The sequence below is a fragment of the Calonectris borealis genome, chromosome 10 (assembly GCF_964195595.1).
Source record: "Calonectris borealis chromosome 10, bCalBor7.hap1.2, whole genome shotgun sequence".
Lineage (NCBI taxonomy): Eukaryota > Metazoa > Chordata > Aves > Procellariiformes > Procellariidae > Calonectris > Calonectris borealis.
The window spans coordinates 11213022-11229615 of record NC_134321.1 but is presented as its reverse complement, the minus strand read 5'-3'; the positions used below and the strand labels follow the sequence as shown (position 1 = coordinate 11229615).

Here is a 16594-nt window from a genome sequence, read left to right as displayed (position 1 = left end):
CCAAATCTCCTGCTCTATTAAATGTCAGACCTTGCTGCAGCTTCAGTTACTCTTCGTAACTATCAGTAACATTAGTCTAATTCTTTTCTCCATTTCTGCACAGTAGGTCCCAAATTTTGCAGGCTTTTCAGTATTCTTTAGTCATCTTCCCCACTTCAGATGCCCCCACATGCCGGTGTGGCTTCCAATCCCTGCCTCTTCCAAAGAGTGCAAGTGTTCTACTTCTCAAAGGCTGTCTGACATCCTCGGCTCCTCTTTCCCTAAACAGCTTTCAGTAACCCCAAGCATGGTAGAAACACTTTACATCAGCTTCCACTATATCCTTTGGTTTTCCTTTCTCTTGATTGGGTAGAAGGAAAATACCTTATACCTTTGATCTCTTGATAGTTTACTTTTGCAAAAATTTGTGGAAGTACTGGGCAGGCTGTGTAGGTGGTTTCCCTTGCTCTAAACTCTGTGGAAGAGTTACCAGCGTCCATCCAGCTAGGACCTTGCACTTTGTTTTGCTGCTCTGTGCCTGTGAATAGGGATCATGCAGTTTGCAGTTTTAGTTTTATTTTCTAGTACTGCATATTTTCATTTAAAGAACGGAACTCTTCAGGCTGACTGCTCGCATTCTGCCAGTTAAAATCATTAAAATATTGTGCAGTGACAGACTGCTCCGTACTAGGGACTGTTTTGTAGGAACTCCTCACCTGTTTTGCAACAGGGCAAACAGTCCTCTGTGGTATTTTTAGCTTAGCATGCTTTTGATTATTTTCTTTGAGAGCCCTTTCTTGTCAGCTGTCTGAGAGGCAGATCTGTAGAGGTTAGCAGGGAAGATTGTGGAGCATCGAAGAGAGAGATGGAAGACTGTTTCAGGCACAGAGCTTGATTGGAAACGATCCTTACCTTTGCTCTGGTTGAGATGGGAAATCAGGGCAGTGTTGCCTTGGACCTCCACAGTCTAGTCACTGGTTTCCTGTCCCACTGTAGTGTTAGTTATTTCTGTTGCCATGTAAGACATGGGAAGCTTGGATTTCACTGGGCATCTATACCTTACTTGCCCTTTTTACATATTTTTTTTTTTCCTCTAGTAAGAGAGTCTTAACAGCTTGGTAGACCATAGGCTTCTTTGTTCAAACTTTTGTATTTCCCCCAATGCAGCTTATTCGTAACATCTCTATTTTAGTGTCATGTCTGTTTCATTTAGTTATCATCAATTCTAACTTGAGCGAATACAGTTCACCACGTGTAAAGCTTTATACCTCAGTCCTGTGGCACTGTAGGAAGAGAACAGAAAGTTTTTTTGTTTTCTAGTATAAAGTCTATGAAAGTTCCCTATAGTGTTTAAGGGATCTTAGTTGCCTTTTGTTTGGGCAAAATCAGGCTTTCCATTTCTCCCTTGTCCTCAAACTAAACGCCATAAATGGCTTTCTCTATATTTCATGGTGCAAACTCTGTATCTGACAGCATCAGAAATATAAAGAATAAGGTGCTTCTTTTCTTAACATTTATGTGCTCTGTTTTGGGTACTAAGTTATAGCATGAAGCATAGTAACCCAGTCCTGTCTCTGTGCTTCCAGGAACTTTAGAAGCCACTTAGCCGATGGAGTTGCCGTCCAGGCTGGGGCTAGTTGCTGGGATAGTTTTTGTTTAGAATAGCCATTGCTAATCACTGTGCTTGTTTCTCAATTGATTTTTATTTTGCTTTTTAAGTAGATGAATAACAAGATGCTTTTCCCTCCTCTAGAACGTATCCTCCCCTGAGAGTTCCCCTGCGCATAGGCCTGAGTCCATGTCACCCGAGGTAGTTATCACACCGTCTCAATTGCATTTGAGGCCGGCAGCGTGTGTGCTTGTGTGTGTGTTTGAGGCCGTGGTGGGAGGGAAGGGATGAGAAGTGCGGAGGCGGGTGGGAATAAGGGTGGAGCATCAGTCACAATAAGGCTGAGGAGAGTTTTCAGGCTTATCGCAAGAGAGAAAACAAATTGAAGACTGGAATTTATTATTCACTTGTTGACACTGGTGGGAAACAGGCGGTGCGAAGACCTGGTATGTCTCAGCTACTGAGGTGAAGGCAACAGGTCCAGGAACCCTGGAAATACCATAATCAACTTCAGCCCCGGCCCAGCAGATAAGTGGTGTGTGATATTTACTTAGTAGCAGGAAAATGACCATGGGGGAAGAAAACAGAAAGCGTTCTCTAGGAGTTTGGACTTACGAGGACACAGTGAGGCACCTGACCTGCTCTCTTCAGCCTTGATTTATCTCCTGTTCACTTGCAGACTTAAAATGTGGAGGAGATGCCAGAAAGTAGCACTTTGTTTACCTGCTGGTAAAATCTGAGTGGAAGTACCTTGCTCAGAGACTGTTTCATAGTAGAAAACACGCACTCATCTCCAATGTGGCAGATTACTTGGAGCTGTGATACAGCAGAGGAAACACTCTCAGCAGCAGCAGTAGGGCAGAGCTGGTGCCTGGTGCTGCTGCGTTTTTCCCTAAGCACTACAGTCCTGCAAAGAGGATGAAATCGTGTCAGTTAAGCTCATTGTTTGAGATCCAGAGATATTAACATGGTGAAGGAGACGATTATGCCGTTGCCCTGGAGTTTTTTTGGCACTTCAAGTAGATAAATGGATATACCATTGTGTCAGTGCCTAGTGCTCCAGAAACTGTGACAGCGCAAAGATGATGCCATTATGGTTTTGTTAGAGAATGTAAAATGTAGAAATGCAGTATAAATTAAATGAATGTACTATTGTTAGAGATTTCCAAAGCTCACAATAAGTGAAAATAAATGGCTTGGAGGTCCTGAGCGTTTTATTGTTAGGAAGTTAGTAGTGGCTGACAGTCAAGCTTGGGACAGGCAAGAACTTGGCTAATAAAACAGCAAATGGATAGCAGATCTTTTCTGTTCTCTCCCCATAATGAACCTAGCTAGTACTACGTGTTAACATCAACTTTGTGACATATGAGGCAATTGAAAATGCTGGGTTTTCTTCATTGACTGCCCGGGGATAGTGCTGAGCCTTATCCTCATGCTGCAGTGAGACTGCTAAAGGAGGAAGGGCATCTCGTACTGAACAGCTAAACTAATTATTATTTAATCTCAGTCATTGCCCTGTAGAATGAGCAGAACAGTGCAGGGAAGGACCAAAGGGGTGATCAAAAGGAACTGGAAGGCAGTAAGCTGGTATTGTGCAGAGTACTTTCTGACTAAGTTTCTCTCCCCACCTTTGCCTGACCCTTTTCCTGACTTCTCACCCCCCCTCCTATATCCTTCTTGGATTTTCTAGCTCTGTCTCCGATCCGACCTGGATTTGAAGGGTGGGTACGTGGATTCCGGTGCAAACACCTGCCCAGAACGACCATCGCTGCTCAGCTTTGGATCCTCTGATCTGGCTCCACAACCCTCCATAAACTCTACTTCAGAGATGAACTTCCCAGGGAAAAGTGGGGAGGCACAGATGCTGCTACGAAGCTCTGATCAGGCTTTTCGGACAGAGTTTAATTTAATGTATGCCTTCTCCCCGTTGAACGCTATGCCACGTGTAGATGGTTTGTTGCGGGGATCTGCTCCTTTGGGAGAGAGGAAGCCAATGAATTCGGAAGCAGGCTGCTGCAGCTCTCCTGCCGAAGGATATTTCAGCAGACACGAGTCAGGGCTGCTTAAAGAGACAGTGCATGGATCCATGTCTCCCTGCAGCGAGAGGGCTTGTGAAGGCGTCAGATCTGCTCCCCAGAATCCGCCACAAAGGAAGAAGGCAAGTATTCTTGTAAAAGAAACTCTTAAGATTGCGGGAGCCTGAGCAGGAGCAGTTGGCACCATGGGAAAGACTTACAGGGAGAACAAAGAGAGCAGAATACAGCTAAAATGTAGGTTGGGCGTGTAATCCAGGCATCCAGTGCCTGGATGAAAACAGGCTAAAAGTTGTTAAAAGAGAGTGAGCTACTCTTTAGGCAAGATTTTCATGTGAGAGGTGGAAGAGAAAGACCACAATGAAAATTCCTCTTTGGGGAGCACAGAAAGGAGAGCGTGATGCTCGCAGCTTTCATAAACAGTTGTTAAACTGAGACAAGACCCAGAGCAGTAACGCAGTGCAACTGTACTAGTTGGTGGAGACATTTATCTATCAGGATGAAAAGGGTCCTTACCAGAAAAGAGGGTATAATGTTTCAAAAGAAAACCCAGGCTGTTTATTAGAAGGTATTAGAACATTTCATTAATATGGAAACATGGTAACATTGCAAGAAAAGTAGATGAAGGTTGTTACTTAAATTTTAGCTCTTTGAAACTAAACCCACAGGAATATTGTTTAAAGAAAACAAATGTGTATTGGTTTCTAATAACAGGCCAGAGACCCTCATGGGACTAAAACTGAGTGAAAATGACAAATCAGGCATTGCTATGATAAAACTGGGTACTCATGGGACAAGTAAACATATGCTTGTGTAAATGGGTATCGCTGCCTTTTTCTGTACTTGGATTTTTTTTTTTACTGCAAGTGTGGTAACTCGAATCACTTGTGTAAGTGTCCAGCTGGATGGAATATCTTATTTCCTTTCCATTTCTGGAGGGTTTTGATTTTTTCCTTTGTTTTTCAACCTTTATGTGTTGAGTTACTTTTGGAAATATCCTGTTCAAAGCCTTCTATACAGGCATTGAATCACAGTTGACGAATTCTTCAGCAGAGCTGCCTTCTGCGAGTACTTTATAGGGCCTGTGCCTCATAATAACTCTTTAAGGGAATGCACAGTGAAAGGTAAGTGCTCAGCTGGAAATACTTGTGTATTTTTGGTTCTGCTGTCCCTGTGTTACGAGACTGCATTATCTGGGACCTTTTGGTCTGTGCCTTTGACAAATCTGAGGCTGCTTTGCACAAAATACTTTATACCTTTGCTAAAAGTCATTTATTTAGGTGATAGTGCTGGAAGGCTGCTGAACCACCATAGCAGGAACCTGCTCTCAGCAGGTTAAAATTCTGTGCGAGGCTTTACCAAGTTTTTAGCGTTAATGTGGCTGAACTAGTACAGGTGAACAGGACTCTCTGAAGATATCAGTTCTGTGAAGGAGGCTCTTATTCTCTGGTTTTGAGATGTACAGATACTGATACACATTTTATATAATGTCACAAACCAGAGAGAGGGAGTGAAGGGTGTTGAGAGGAGGATATAGAGGCTTGATGCTTGAATATGCAAGCATATACTGAAGTAATGTGAAATTCCAGATTGTTAGAGAAGCAAACCAGCTGGGTATTTCCAGTGAAGTATTGGTCATAAACAGTAAAATGTGGATGAGCATGGCAGTCGATGAGTGATACAGATTTGTACCACTTAGCTCTTTTTGCAGAGTGCCTGCAGATTCAGGAGGATTTTATAATCCCAACATACCTTTTAAAATTTTATCTGCAAACCCAGAGAAATAGATTTTAAAAATGGTGTGTGGGCGTGTTACTCCCCCTATCCCAGTTCATTGCATTCCCTGACTCATGGCTGTATTTTTCTCTCTCAGGTATCTCTACTAGAATATCGCAAGCGGAAACAAGAAGCCAAGGAGGGAGGCGATTCAGTGCGATGTACAGGGACTCCTACCCGACAGGGCAGCAGCAGTTCTGTGACTGACACAGATGGCAACAGCCTGCCGGGCTCTGTAGTACGAACCCCGTCCTCCCCACAAAGTGGCTTCTCCCCTTCTCATCCCTCCCTGCCTCATGTAGAGGACATCAGCCCACCAGACTCGAGGGGGGCTAGTTCCTCAACATCACTCAGCAAATCCCAGGAGAACATCAGCAGTAGGTGGTGAGTGTTATCCTTCCAAGCAAGCCTGAGATTGCTCCACAGAGAAGGACCAAACTCTCTGGGGGGCATTTCCATAACAATAAGTGCAGTTGGATGGATTTTGTCTCGTCTCTTGGCATTGTTCTGTTTCGTAATTGCTAAACAACCGTGAAGGATACCAGCAGCCTTCTCAGCCTGCCCTTTAGTTCTTGGTTTAGATGTCAAAAATCTGTCTTGAAAGATATGAAGTTAAATAGTTGTCTCTCTTCCACCAGTTTCTTTTTAAGGTCTCAGGTTTGAAGGTCTTACTCTTGCGATGAGAATTTAATCCAGGTCTTTTCTCGCTGAACCTCCACTCTGTTTGGACATGTGTGATACTAAGTCAACTCCTATTCAGAAGCAAAGCTAACAGAGCCCTCTGCCACTTTGCATGTGAGAAGCAAACTCCAGCTTCCCTAATGCCTATGCACATATAGCTTGAAGAGCAGTTACCAGACTGCAGTCGGTGGTTTCCCAAAGGCATGGGAAAAAACATCTTTATCATGTTACCATGAGAAGGTTTGATAAGGGGAAGGGCTGGTCTTCAAAAACTCTTGAACCTGATAGCAATGTCTGGTCCAAAAAATTAAGTACTGCCGCACTGAAATGCGGAGCGTTGCATTATAGTGTCAGTGCAGCGATGGTTAGGGTGTTCTGCTGATTGGAGCTATGTCGTACACTGGCTCTGCTGCTTTGTATTCAAGTTCTGTTCACGGACACCGCAATCAAAAAGGCATACCTTTCTTAATGCAGCTGTGTCACTGCTCACGTAACGGCAGGGGATGGCGAGGGAAGAGATGCTAAGCAATGCTGAAGGTAGTGAGAAGTACGAAGTCTGTGTTGAAAGTGCTTGACAAAAACTGTTTTGGGTGAACTTGCAGCAGTTTCTGTTGCAGAAACAGCAGATCTGTTTCCTTCCCCTTTCCAATCTTCCATTTCTCTTGAAGTGGAGATTTATAGAACAAATTTGTCTTGTACCTCTCTGACAGTACCCTGTCTACCAGGTGGCCTTCTGCCAGATGTTGGGACTGGCCACAGCTGAGGCCGTCAGCTGATGATTAGTTTATAATCGTATTTTATAATCAAATATTATTCTGTGCAAGTGTTGATATCCCATGCCCTTCTCCTCCTGTGCCACTTCCTTCTGCCTGCAAAAGGGTGAAAGAAAAACGTAGCTGAATGAGGAAAAAACTAGTTCGGGGTGAGGTGTCAGTGTGGCAACCTTGCTCTAGTACGATGTTTTATATTCTGTGAGCTTCATCTGCTACTCCTCAGCAGGTGCTCTGGATTCAGTTTCTCACACGGTTTCACGAGTAAGTATTGTGTGGGAATAAAGATCATATTGTTATGGGACCCTGGATATAACGTTGAAACCATGCTGATACATTTTGAAATGGGATTAAGCAGATTTGCTGCCTTTTAAGTTCTTGTTCTTCTGTGTTTTAACGGGCAAGGCTAACAAACGTACAGTCCCCTTCTACTTTTAAAAAATATATTAGAAACTGCATGTTACTGAGTTAAAGTTGTGACCCAATTTCATCTTTAACTCTGAGTGCTTACATTTCAGATACATTTTCAGACATTCACAGTAATATAATATTAGGGACAGAAGAAAATGGTGGGAACTAAAATTACGTGCCTTAATTTTTAGAGTTGTCCGGATTTTTGCTGAATTCTACAATAATTGCCAATAGCTTTCATTTAAAAAAAATTAAGTTTCTGTCTCTTTCAGTTGCCAAGATACAGCCATCACAATGTAAACAGATGTGCTGCTGCCCAGTAAACCCAGCCTTGCAGAAAACTGTCTCCAGCAAAACAATAGCAACAACGAAGGTGTGAATTCACCCCCTCACCCCATTCACCTCCATGAGGTGTGAACTCTGGCCTCCTTCTCCCTTCTGCCTCAGTGAGGGGTGAACTTTAATGTCTGGGCTATTTATTTAAAAAAAAAAAAAAGAAAAAAAAAGAAATAAAACAAGCTAATGTAAAGCACAGTTTTAAATATATCTTTAAAAAAGAAAAAAACTAAATACAGAAATCTGTTTATGGTGTTAAGCTGCATGCTTACGTGGTATGCAGTGCATTTGATATTATACTGAATATTTAAATTCAGGCATTTTTAAGGCGCGTGTTCTTCAATGTCTAGGGTAAAGGTGTTGTGAATCCCTGATGAAGGTGCTACTATCTTACAGGTTAAACCACATATTTCTAAAGAGATTTGGATGGTCCTGTGCGTGGTAGATTGAATATTGACCCATGGGTCTGGGGTTTGTCTCTGGCTCTGTTTTTCTTCTACAGATTGGCTTTAGGAAAGCCACTTCACCTCTGTTTTTTCACCCTCAGACTGGGCACTTGTAATATATATTGAAACAAGATCTAGCACTGATCTTGAGCGGAGAGTTTTCACATTTCAGAATAAATAGGACAAAGTAGCGTTAATGGGCAAAATGGCCAACCTAGCTCTGCTCCAGGAACGTTGCATGATCTGACTGTACTATCTTGACACTGTATTATCATAAAGGTATTGGGTTTGCTACTTTTTAGTTTGAATAAAAGTAATCTATGCAAAATAACTGCATCTAATTTTAAAACAATACCAGGATTTTCAAAATGCTGTTGAATCTCGAAACAATTTTTCTAGGAGAAGGTGTCCCGTAATCAGGTGATCTACTGGACTGGATGTTTATACCATGTTTTTGATAAGAGTAAAGATTTTGTATTTCTGAGGGCAGTGCTATCATGGTAGCCGGTGACTGGCAGTCTCAAATCCCACAGGAGGCTATTTACATTGCAAAAGCAGTTCAGAAGTTTATTCCTCATCTGTCTAGAGAGCTGGCGTTCTCCGATCCCTCCTTTCTATGTTAGAGGTTTGCATTTGCACTAACATCATACCAGTGAATTTAAGCAGAAACTTAAACCTGTCCTGTGATTATACCAAGGACCCCACAGCCCCCGTGTGCGTTGGTCACGTTGCTCTTGGCTGCGTAATAGCAATCCTCAGCTGTCACCGGGTTTTTGTTGCAGGATGGTCCCAACGTCCGTGGAGAGGCTTCGAGAGGGCCGAGGCATACTTGAGAAGGTGCTGCGAAGTGGCGCAAAGGTATCCCAGAGAAATGAATCCTCACCTACCTGTGACAGTGCTGTTGAGAGAGATGCAGGTAGGAAGGTGAAACTTTTGAACACTTGGTTGGTGGGAAATGATGGGCTCAGATAACTTTGCAAACTGGTCTATGAAGTTAGTTGTACCTTCAACTTTAACGTTATCAATGCCTCATAAGAGCCTTCTGCAAACCATACTTTATTGTTATTCAGATACTGCCTGAGCCTATATCCTTCTTCTGTTAGACCTGGAAGACCTCCAGGTCTTGGATTCAAGACTACCTGCATCTTGGCTCTGGCAGGGACAGCTTCTTTGTCCTTGGACAGATGGGTTAAGCAGCATTGCCTCAATTGCCCCTATGTACTGGGGATGAAAGTGCTATCATTTAATAATTCCAGTTGGCTGAACATCCAGAGATAAATGCATTATCACACTAAACTGCAGGTGTAGGCTTTAGGCAGTGCTAAGAACTAATTTAGCTTCCAAGCCTTACGTCAGCTCTTTTTGAAATTACTTGATTCCTTGAGTTATGATATTTGTCAGTTCTGTGAAATGGTACCTCCTTACTGAGATGAATTCAGTTCTGCGTTGATGTTCCTTTCTTCTCTGGATAAAGCGTTGTCCTCACCAAGTAGCATGCAGGGTGGGCGAGTATTTGTAACTTGAGCTGAAATTACACCCCTCTTTTATCCATCTGTGGTCTAAAGGTGAGATGTGACTTTCTCTGAGAGGGACAGATCATTTCATCATTGCCTAATTTCTCAGCTGTGAAATGGAGTTATTTTTCCTTTATTTATTTTGCAGTCTCTGTTGAACGTTGATTGTTTTTCTCTAACATAGTGCCCTCAGAACCCTGATCGCACTTGGGACTTAGAGGGATGGATCATCACATTTCAATAACAGTATGTGTGTTGCCATCAGCCGCTGCTCCCTCATAGCTGAGAACTGTTGTTAGAGACTCCTGGCTGATGCGGTTACAGCTGGCTGATGATCTGTAGTAGGGATCTGAATCTCTGGAAGCCAGAACCTAATCATGTGGTATTTTAGACATGGAAAGAATAGAGCCTCTGACCCAGGCTAGCACAGAGCGCTCTTTGGGTAATTCAGCAGCAACAGCAACTGTTGCCTTTGGGGTATCTCATTTCTGAGCATTTTAGGGCGAGTAAGTATTTACTTCACTCCAAATCAGACTTTCTCCCTACTCGCAGTAAGGTGTATGTGGGAGCACTTTCTGAAAACTGGCCTCTCATCTGGGATTTTGCTATCTTTGTACACCTAAGCACATCTCTTCTCAATGCCTTTTCTTCATGTAGTCTTGAGAGGGAATCCTCCACCCTATCAAAAATTTCACCGGTTTCATGGGACCCCCCTGGGAGCCTGTTTCCTATCGTTCATACTAGTGGAAGTGGCTTTCTCGGTCATTATTTTTCAGAAGGGTAGGCAAAATCCAGACTCGCAACAGGCCTTTTGCCCGCTGTAATCTGTTTGGCTCTGGCTTTTCAGTCTCACCCAAGAGTTAGGCTGGAGTTAGACTTTCAGCTACTTTGGTCCATTCTTCTTCCTTGTTACGTAAAACCCATCTCACTCCAGGTTGTGAAAACTTAACGCTCTAGCTGATGAGTCTTTTTGTCTCTTTCATCCTAGGGCAGCAAAATATTTTTTTCTTCTTTTGTGTATTCTGGCAATTTCTTCAGTAGCTTGTTTAGATTCTGCGAGCCACCTTCCCTCCCCCTGTTGCTGGTCTGCTGCTTAGTGAAAGAAATGAGCGGCTGAGTCCCTGCCATTCCTGGTATCACCTGTAGGAGTTGTGAAGATACACGTTTACTTGATGCTGTAACAGATAATAATATGAGGGGAACTAAAAACCCCAAACTTGGATGGTTTGCTGATGAGGCATGTAGGAATGAAATGGAATTTGTGTGTGTGCCACACTTGTGAGAATTGCAGCTGCTCTCAGTTAAAGCTGTCACTTCATATATGCTTTAGGTTGACACAGGCCAGTACTGCCAAGAAAAGCAGTTCTTTATGTCCTTCCTTGTGCAGGTATTAAGAAATGGGGAGGGAAATGTTGGCTTTATCTTTTAAGTTTACATAAAGCAAATTCAGGAAGGTTATAGTTTATTCACCTTTTGTAATTTAGAGTCTTTCGATACTCTTTAACTTGTCAAGGTTTTTTCTGTGAACAGGCACTGCCAGTAAATTGTGCAGCCCTGCTGGTGTGCCTGGCCTTTTAAGAAACAATTTCTTCCAGAAATCTTTAGATTCTTCTGATTCTCCTACTCCTGTTAATGACAACAATCTCCTGGGTTGAACAGTTAGTCACTTCTGTGCATGATTGCTTAACAAAACATGCCCCAAACTTCGAGTTTTGCCTCTCTGCAGTGCAGTACTTGGAATGTCACCTACAGCAAACAGCTACTTGATGCATCAGATGTAGTTTCAGAAAATGGAAGGCGGCACAGGACACGCGCTGGAAGCTTCACGCCCTGATCTCTGTGCAGGTCCTGTGCCCTGAGGAAGAAGGCTTCTGAACCTCAACAGCAGACAAGACAACTCCGTCCAGATTCCTGTTTAGCTAAGCCAGCAACTGTGATGTAGCACAGAGAGGACGAAGCCATGGGCACTGCTGACACTGGTGCTCGTGCCAGTGCATCTGGTGCAAAGCCAGACCTGTCTGGCGGAAGTACAGAGCAGACTAAGGCAGCGTGTCCTGTTTCATGACTGAGACACATCTGTCATATAAATTTGATATTAATACCGACACTGTTTCACCAAGGCATTTCAAACACGGCTGCTGAGAATCCCTGAGATGCTGCAGATAAACAGCTCTGTCTCGTTAGACTGCAACATAACTCTGATGTGAGATCTTCTAGTCCCACCAGTTTAGCTCCCTCCTAAAGAAAGAACGATCGCCAGCTGTAACCCCATGGTTACAGTAGTGGCAACTGAAAAACATGTGGCAAAGTGGCTGGGTCACTTGCAGTAAGTACTTCTTGCCTACCTTGCACACTACCCCAGTTCAGGTTCAGTTATTTGGGAGGACAAGAAGCTCACCCACCCTCTAAGATGCGGGTGCTAGAAAGGCTTGATCTGTCAAGCAGCAGCTTATTCCTCTTGATCTCTCATGTAACTAAGGTGGATCAGTGTGTACTGTGCTGCTGTTATCCCTCAAACCTCAAAGCATTTTCATCATCTTGCCCTGTTTCTGAAACTGGCATTTCTGAGGTCTAAGAGTAACTCCGTTTGGAGCAGCTCAATTGACTTGTAAAGCATAATCCCCAAAATGGCAGCAGGGGTGCTGTCAACCTTGGCAGCACGGGACTTCAGTCTTTGGCAGTGTCTGGATCTGCCTGTGAGGAAAACCTGCAGCAGGATCCTGCTGACAACCATCTAAGAAGAGACAGTTCTATCTCCCCAGCAGTAATTGTAGCCAGTGTGGATTCCTATGACCACGGCTGAGTGGAGAATGGCTGAGTCCTTAGAAAATGTCTTCTGCCTCTTCTTCCTTCTGGAAAGCCAAGGGAGCACAAGCTGTCTGTGTGGTGTCACCAGGTGCAGCCGTTCAGATAGGCTGGTCCAAGGCAGGTGAGCGTTCTGCTAGACCAGAGAGAGCTGGGGTAAGGGAAGCAGCAGTTCCTAACGTGTATGGCTGATTTATGCATCTTAAGGTTTTCCAGTTGCCTTTTGCTAGGGTTCTGCAGCTTCTGAAAGGCTGATGGCTGGAGAAGCCGCTCTTGTCTCAGCCGTAGCTGGGTGCAGAACAAGACGGCTGGGGTGTGTGCAGGTGTCGTTTGAGAGGGAACTGCTGTGGCCTCGGCCCGGAGGGTGAGGTTTAACATCTTGCCTGTACATTGCAGACACAGCAGAAGGAGACACTCCAGAAGCCCACAAAGGACCAGCAGTTTACAGTCCTTCTCGATATAGCTACCAGGTAAATACTTTCATACATTATCTGCCTGAAATGCAGCTTTAGCACGATTAGGGGGGAAACTGGGTTTGGCTGCCAATTATTCCCAATCCTGTTGCACTAAGCACTTTGGCATGAGAAGGAGGTAGGAAACGGGGAAGTCAGTCTGACGTGCTTTTTCTTTTTTTCCCCACCAACCTGTTCAGCTCCTGCAGTCTGACAGTCCCCAGGCAGAATCGCAGACCCTTCTCCAGCAGAGTTCCTCCCCCTACAGAGGACACCTTACTCCATCTCCTGGGTACAGCTATCGAGCAGCAGCACAGAGGACAGCACACAGCCTCTCTCATGGTTCCTCGGAAACATCCCTCTCCTCCACCTCGTACTCCAGCCCTGCCCACTCGGTCTCCACAGACTCCTCTGCCCTGTTTGCAGGGAATTCGGGGTATTACAGCAGCCAGCAGCACTCTGGCAGTGTCAGCGGCAGCCTCCTGAAGAAGAGCTGCCCTGCCGCTGCCAGCCCAGCACAGCAGACGGCTGTGGACTCTCTTTCCTCCGAGTCAGGCTCCCAGCCCTGTACAGGCGCGTCGGGCTCCACCTCCGCTCCCCAAAGTGCTAGGTCACTACAGTCAGACTTGCGGACTATCAGTCTACCGAATTCTGGGCAGTCTGTTCTCTACCAGGGCTCCCGGGGGGCAGTGATTTCCAATGCACAACACTATCCGCACCGCGGGGGAAGCAGTGTCCATCAGTACAGACTTCAGCAGCTTCAAGGTTCTGGAGTAAAGACTCAGACAGGACTTTCCTAGGGCTGCCTGGACTCCAGGAGGACAAAACTGCCCATAGCTCCTTCCAGTCACCTCTGGAAGTGGCTCCTGGGCCAGTGTTGGGAGCTTGCACCTGATGCTGGGGTGCCAGGGGTCAGAGGCTGAGGTCTGAAATGCACGGGTGAGATTTGTGAGCAGTATTGGCCTCTGGCCTTGTAGGAGAACGCAGATTTCTCTGAGGCAGAGACTGTAGCAAAGCTGTTCCCTGACGCGTGGGTACATTGCAAAAAAGAAAAAAAAAAAAAGCAAATGGTTCAAGTGCAATGACTGTGGTGCAGCCTCTGTCTCTTGTCCGTGCCCATGGCCATAGTCACTCATGCAGGACGGACATCTTTTTGAATACGAAAGCAGTTTAAAGGAAACATTGGGGGAAGTTGAACTCCAATCCCAAAGCTCTCTTTATAGGTCAGGTTCTCAGTGCGTTCTGGGGAGGGCTTTAATCCGTTACGATCATTCCAGTCACAAGCAGACGAGCGCACACGGCTGCCTTTGGGCCTGGGTCATGACTGCCGCGGTCGGAGCTTTTCCCGGGACAGCAGAATCTCCGCAAATGTGAACTAGCACGGAGGGGTTGGAGTGTGTGTGCCTGTCGCTGCAAAGGATCTGGGATGCACTGTCGCGTGCTGCTCCGACGGGGCGCGATCGCCGCGTCCGTCGCAGGTCTGTGAACGGGAGCATTGCTGGGGCGGTGCTGCCACATGCCACCGCGCCGGGGGCGTCTCTGGCTGCCGGTGCGCAGACACGCTGGGGGGTGGCCGGGGGCCTGATAAGCAAAGTGATGCTGCGGCATGCGGGGGGCTGCCTGGCTGAGGAGCGGGGGGCTGCAGAGGGGTGGTGGTTAGGTGTTCGGTGGAGACCCCGGTCTGTGCCGAGCCAGACACTCGTGCAGTGCTGCGCGGGAAGTCTTTCCCAGCCGCCGTCACCTGCCGAGCGTGGCAGCAGAGCCAGCCCAGACACAGTGCGCTGTCTGTTCAATTCCATACGATTGCCAGCTTCTTTCTCACTTGTTTACTGTAATATCGGGCGTGTTTTTATTTATCTAATTTTATATTCAGTTATAACCATAGTAGGTTAGCTAATATACGACAGGTGTCATCCCTGGTGCTGCAGTGGAACTTCTCCTTTCTCTTGGATAACATAATGCTGTGAGTCTGTCTCCCCTGTCTTTTCAGATGCACAGTCTTCTTCCTTTTTTTAGGACTGTTACAGGTTTCTCTAACTCACAATTGAAATCAGGTGTTTGTTCAACCTAGGGGAGACTTTTAAAATATTGAAACAAAGAGTAACTTTCTCACACTGTCTGGCTGTGAGCGTGTTGGGATGGAACTTGTCACCCCGCAGTTGGGTGTCTGTATACTGTATAAAATAGGTGTAAACTTCACTCGGCTTAGCCCTGGGGGTGCAGCCTCCCCTTTCGTGCTCTGAACAGCACGGGGCAGGCGGGCTCTGCCCTGCCGGGCGGCAGGAGGGAGCCGGGGGGCCCTGCCCAGGGGCTCCGGCACCTTTGGGCACAGCAGGGGGGCAGGAGGGAGGGACCCTGGAAAGCTCTTGGAAAGGTGGGGGCTGTAGCTTCTTACTCTAGTGGAGTTTTTACACCATGCTGTAACATTTGAACTTTCACAAGAGATGTAATAATTTTGATAATAAAAATACTTAACTTGAAAACCAATATTTTGGAAAGTCCCTTTCTGTTTCCTTACCACCTTCAGCGCTGGTGCCCAGGCTGTGGGGTGAGGGGGTGCGTGTTGGTGTCTCCTCCCTGTCCCTGCAGGATAAGTGAAACCTTGCAGGAGCAGCCCTGCGAATCCTCCCTTTTGCCAGCATTTCGGGTGAAGCCAGGGGCTGCTCCGGGAGCGGCAGTTCCTGAGGAAAGGGGAATTCCCTGAGCTGCCTGGCTGGGGTTGTGAGATGTGGCTGCGCTGCTGCTCTTCTCGCCCAAGCTCGTTTGAGGAGGAGATGGGGTGGGGGATGTCCCCTGCACTACTGCACCTGCTCCAAAACCTCTTTACTGGTGCGCTGGTGCCCAGGGCTTTTAGTTTTGATACTGCTTGCCTTTTCCTTAGGAAACCTGAGATGGGCTGAGCCTGGAGCGGGGCCACCCAGGTGTGCCTCCAAGTGCTGATCCTCAAAGCTGGCACATCCGAGGTGCCCAATGCCTCCGGTGTTCGACCGCCCTCACCTTGAAAACGCTCCCCCCGACACCTCGTGGGACTGTGTCTGTTGTGGCTCGTCCTGTCCCTGTGCGTCCGCGAGAAGAGTCTGGCTCCATCTCCTCTCTCCCCCGAGGCAGCTGTGGGCAGCAACAAACTCTCCCTCTCCCTCCCTCTCCTCTCCCGGAGGCTGAGCAAGCCCATCCCTCGGCCTCTCCTCCATGCCGTGTGCCTGCACGGGGCTCGCTCGGGCCGTGAGCATGTCCTGTACCGGAGAGGCCAGAGCTGGCCGAAGCTCTCCAGGTGTCCAAGAGGTCCCCAGGCTGCCCTCAGGCTCGCACAGCCCAGAAGGTGCTGTCGCCGCTCCTCTACCAGAGCGTGCCGTTGGACTGACGGGCCACGTGAGTTTTGGGGGTTTTTTCCATTGAGATGCAGGAATTTGCTGAATTTCAGGAGGTTGCTGCCAGCCCACATCAGCCCATGAGCCAACAGACTGCCCGTGATGCACCACGGCTCCACAGCCCCGGCGGGACCCGTGGACGGGCAGAAGGGGAGGGCTGAAACACTGCTAGCGACAGATGGGACCCCCACCCCACCTCCTGCCTTGCCGCGGGTGGGACAGGCCCTTTCCCTGGGGACTCGCTCTGGCCAGTGCCCCCCTCGTGTGCCAGCCTGCGCGGGCGGAGGCTCAGCCCCACAGGGCGCAGGGCGGGCTCCCCACCCTCCCTTCCCCGCCACGGCTCTGATGCCCGCCCTGCCGCTCCCCACCCCGTGTAGCTGTGCCATGGCCGGTGCCCACGCAGGGTCCTTCGAC

At 46.9% G+C, this 16594-nt stretch overlaps 1 protein-coding gene across 13 annotated transcripts in view; it reads left to right on the top strand.

Moving 5' to 3' along the window:
* SETD5 (SET domain containing 5) overlaps positions 1 to 15299 on the top strand; it is a 68864-nt gene extending 53565 nt beyond the window's left edge. For 9 of the 13 annotated variants that reach the window (XM_075158827.1, XM_075158825.1, XM_075158826.1 and 6 more), the window contains 6 exons: positions 1733 to 1789; positions 3279 to 3746; positions 5495 to 5781; positions 8824 to 8957; positions 12757 to 12830; positions 13013 to 15299. In XM_075158827.1, the coding sequence (XP_075014928.1) occupies positions 1733 to 1789; positions 3279 to 3746; positions 5495 to 5781; positions 8824 to 8957; positions 12757 to 12830; positions 13013 to 13612 (1620 nt within the window). In that variant the 3' untranslated portion in view covers positions 13613 to 15299. Of the gene's footprint in view, positions 1 to 1732; positions 1790 to 3278; positions 3747 to 5494; positions 5782 to 7531; positions 7633 to 8823; positions 8958 to 11281; positions 12375 to 12756; positions 12831 to 13012 lie in introns of those variants that run through there. The other 4 variants (XM_075158828.1, XR_012674976.1, XM_075158831.1 and 1 more) reach the window with 4 other exon arrangements.
* Positions 15300 to 16594: the final 1295 nt, after the last annotated feature.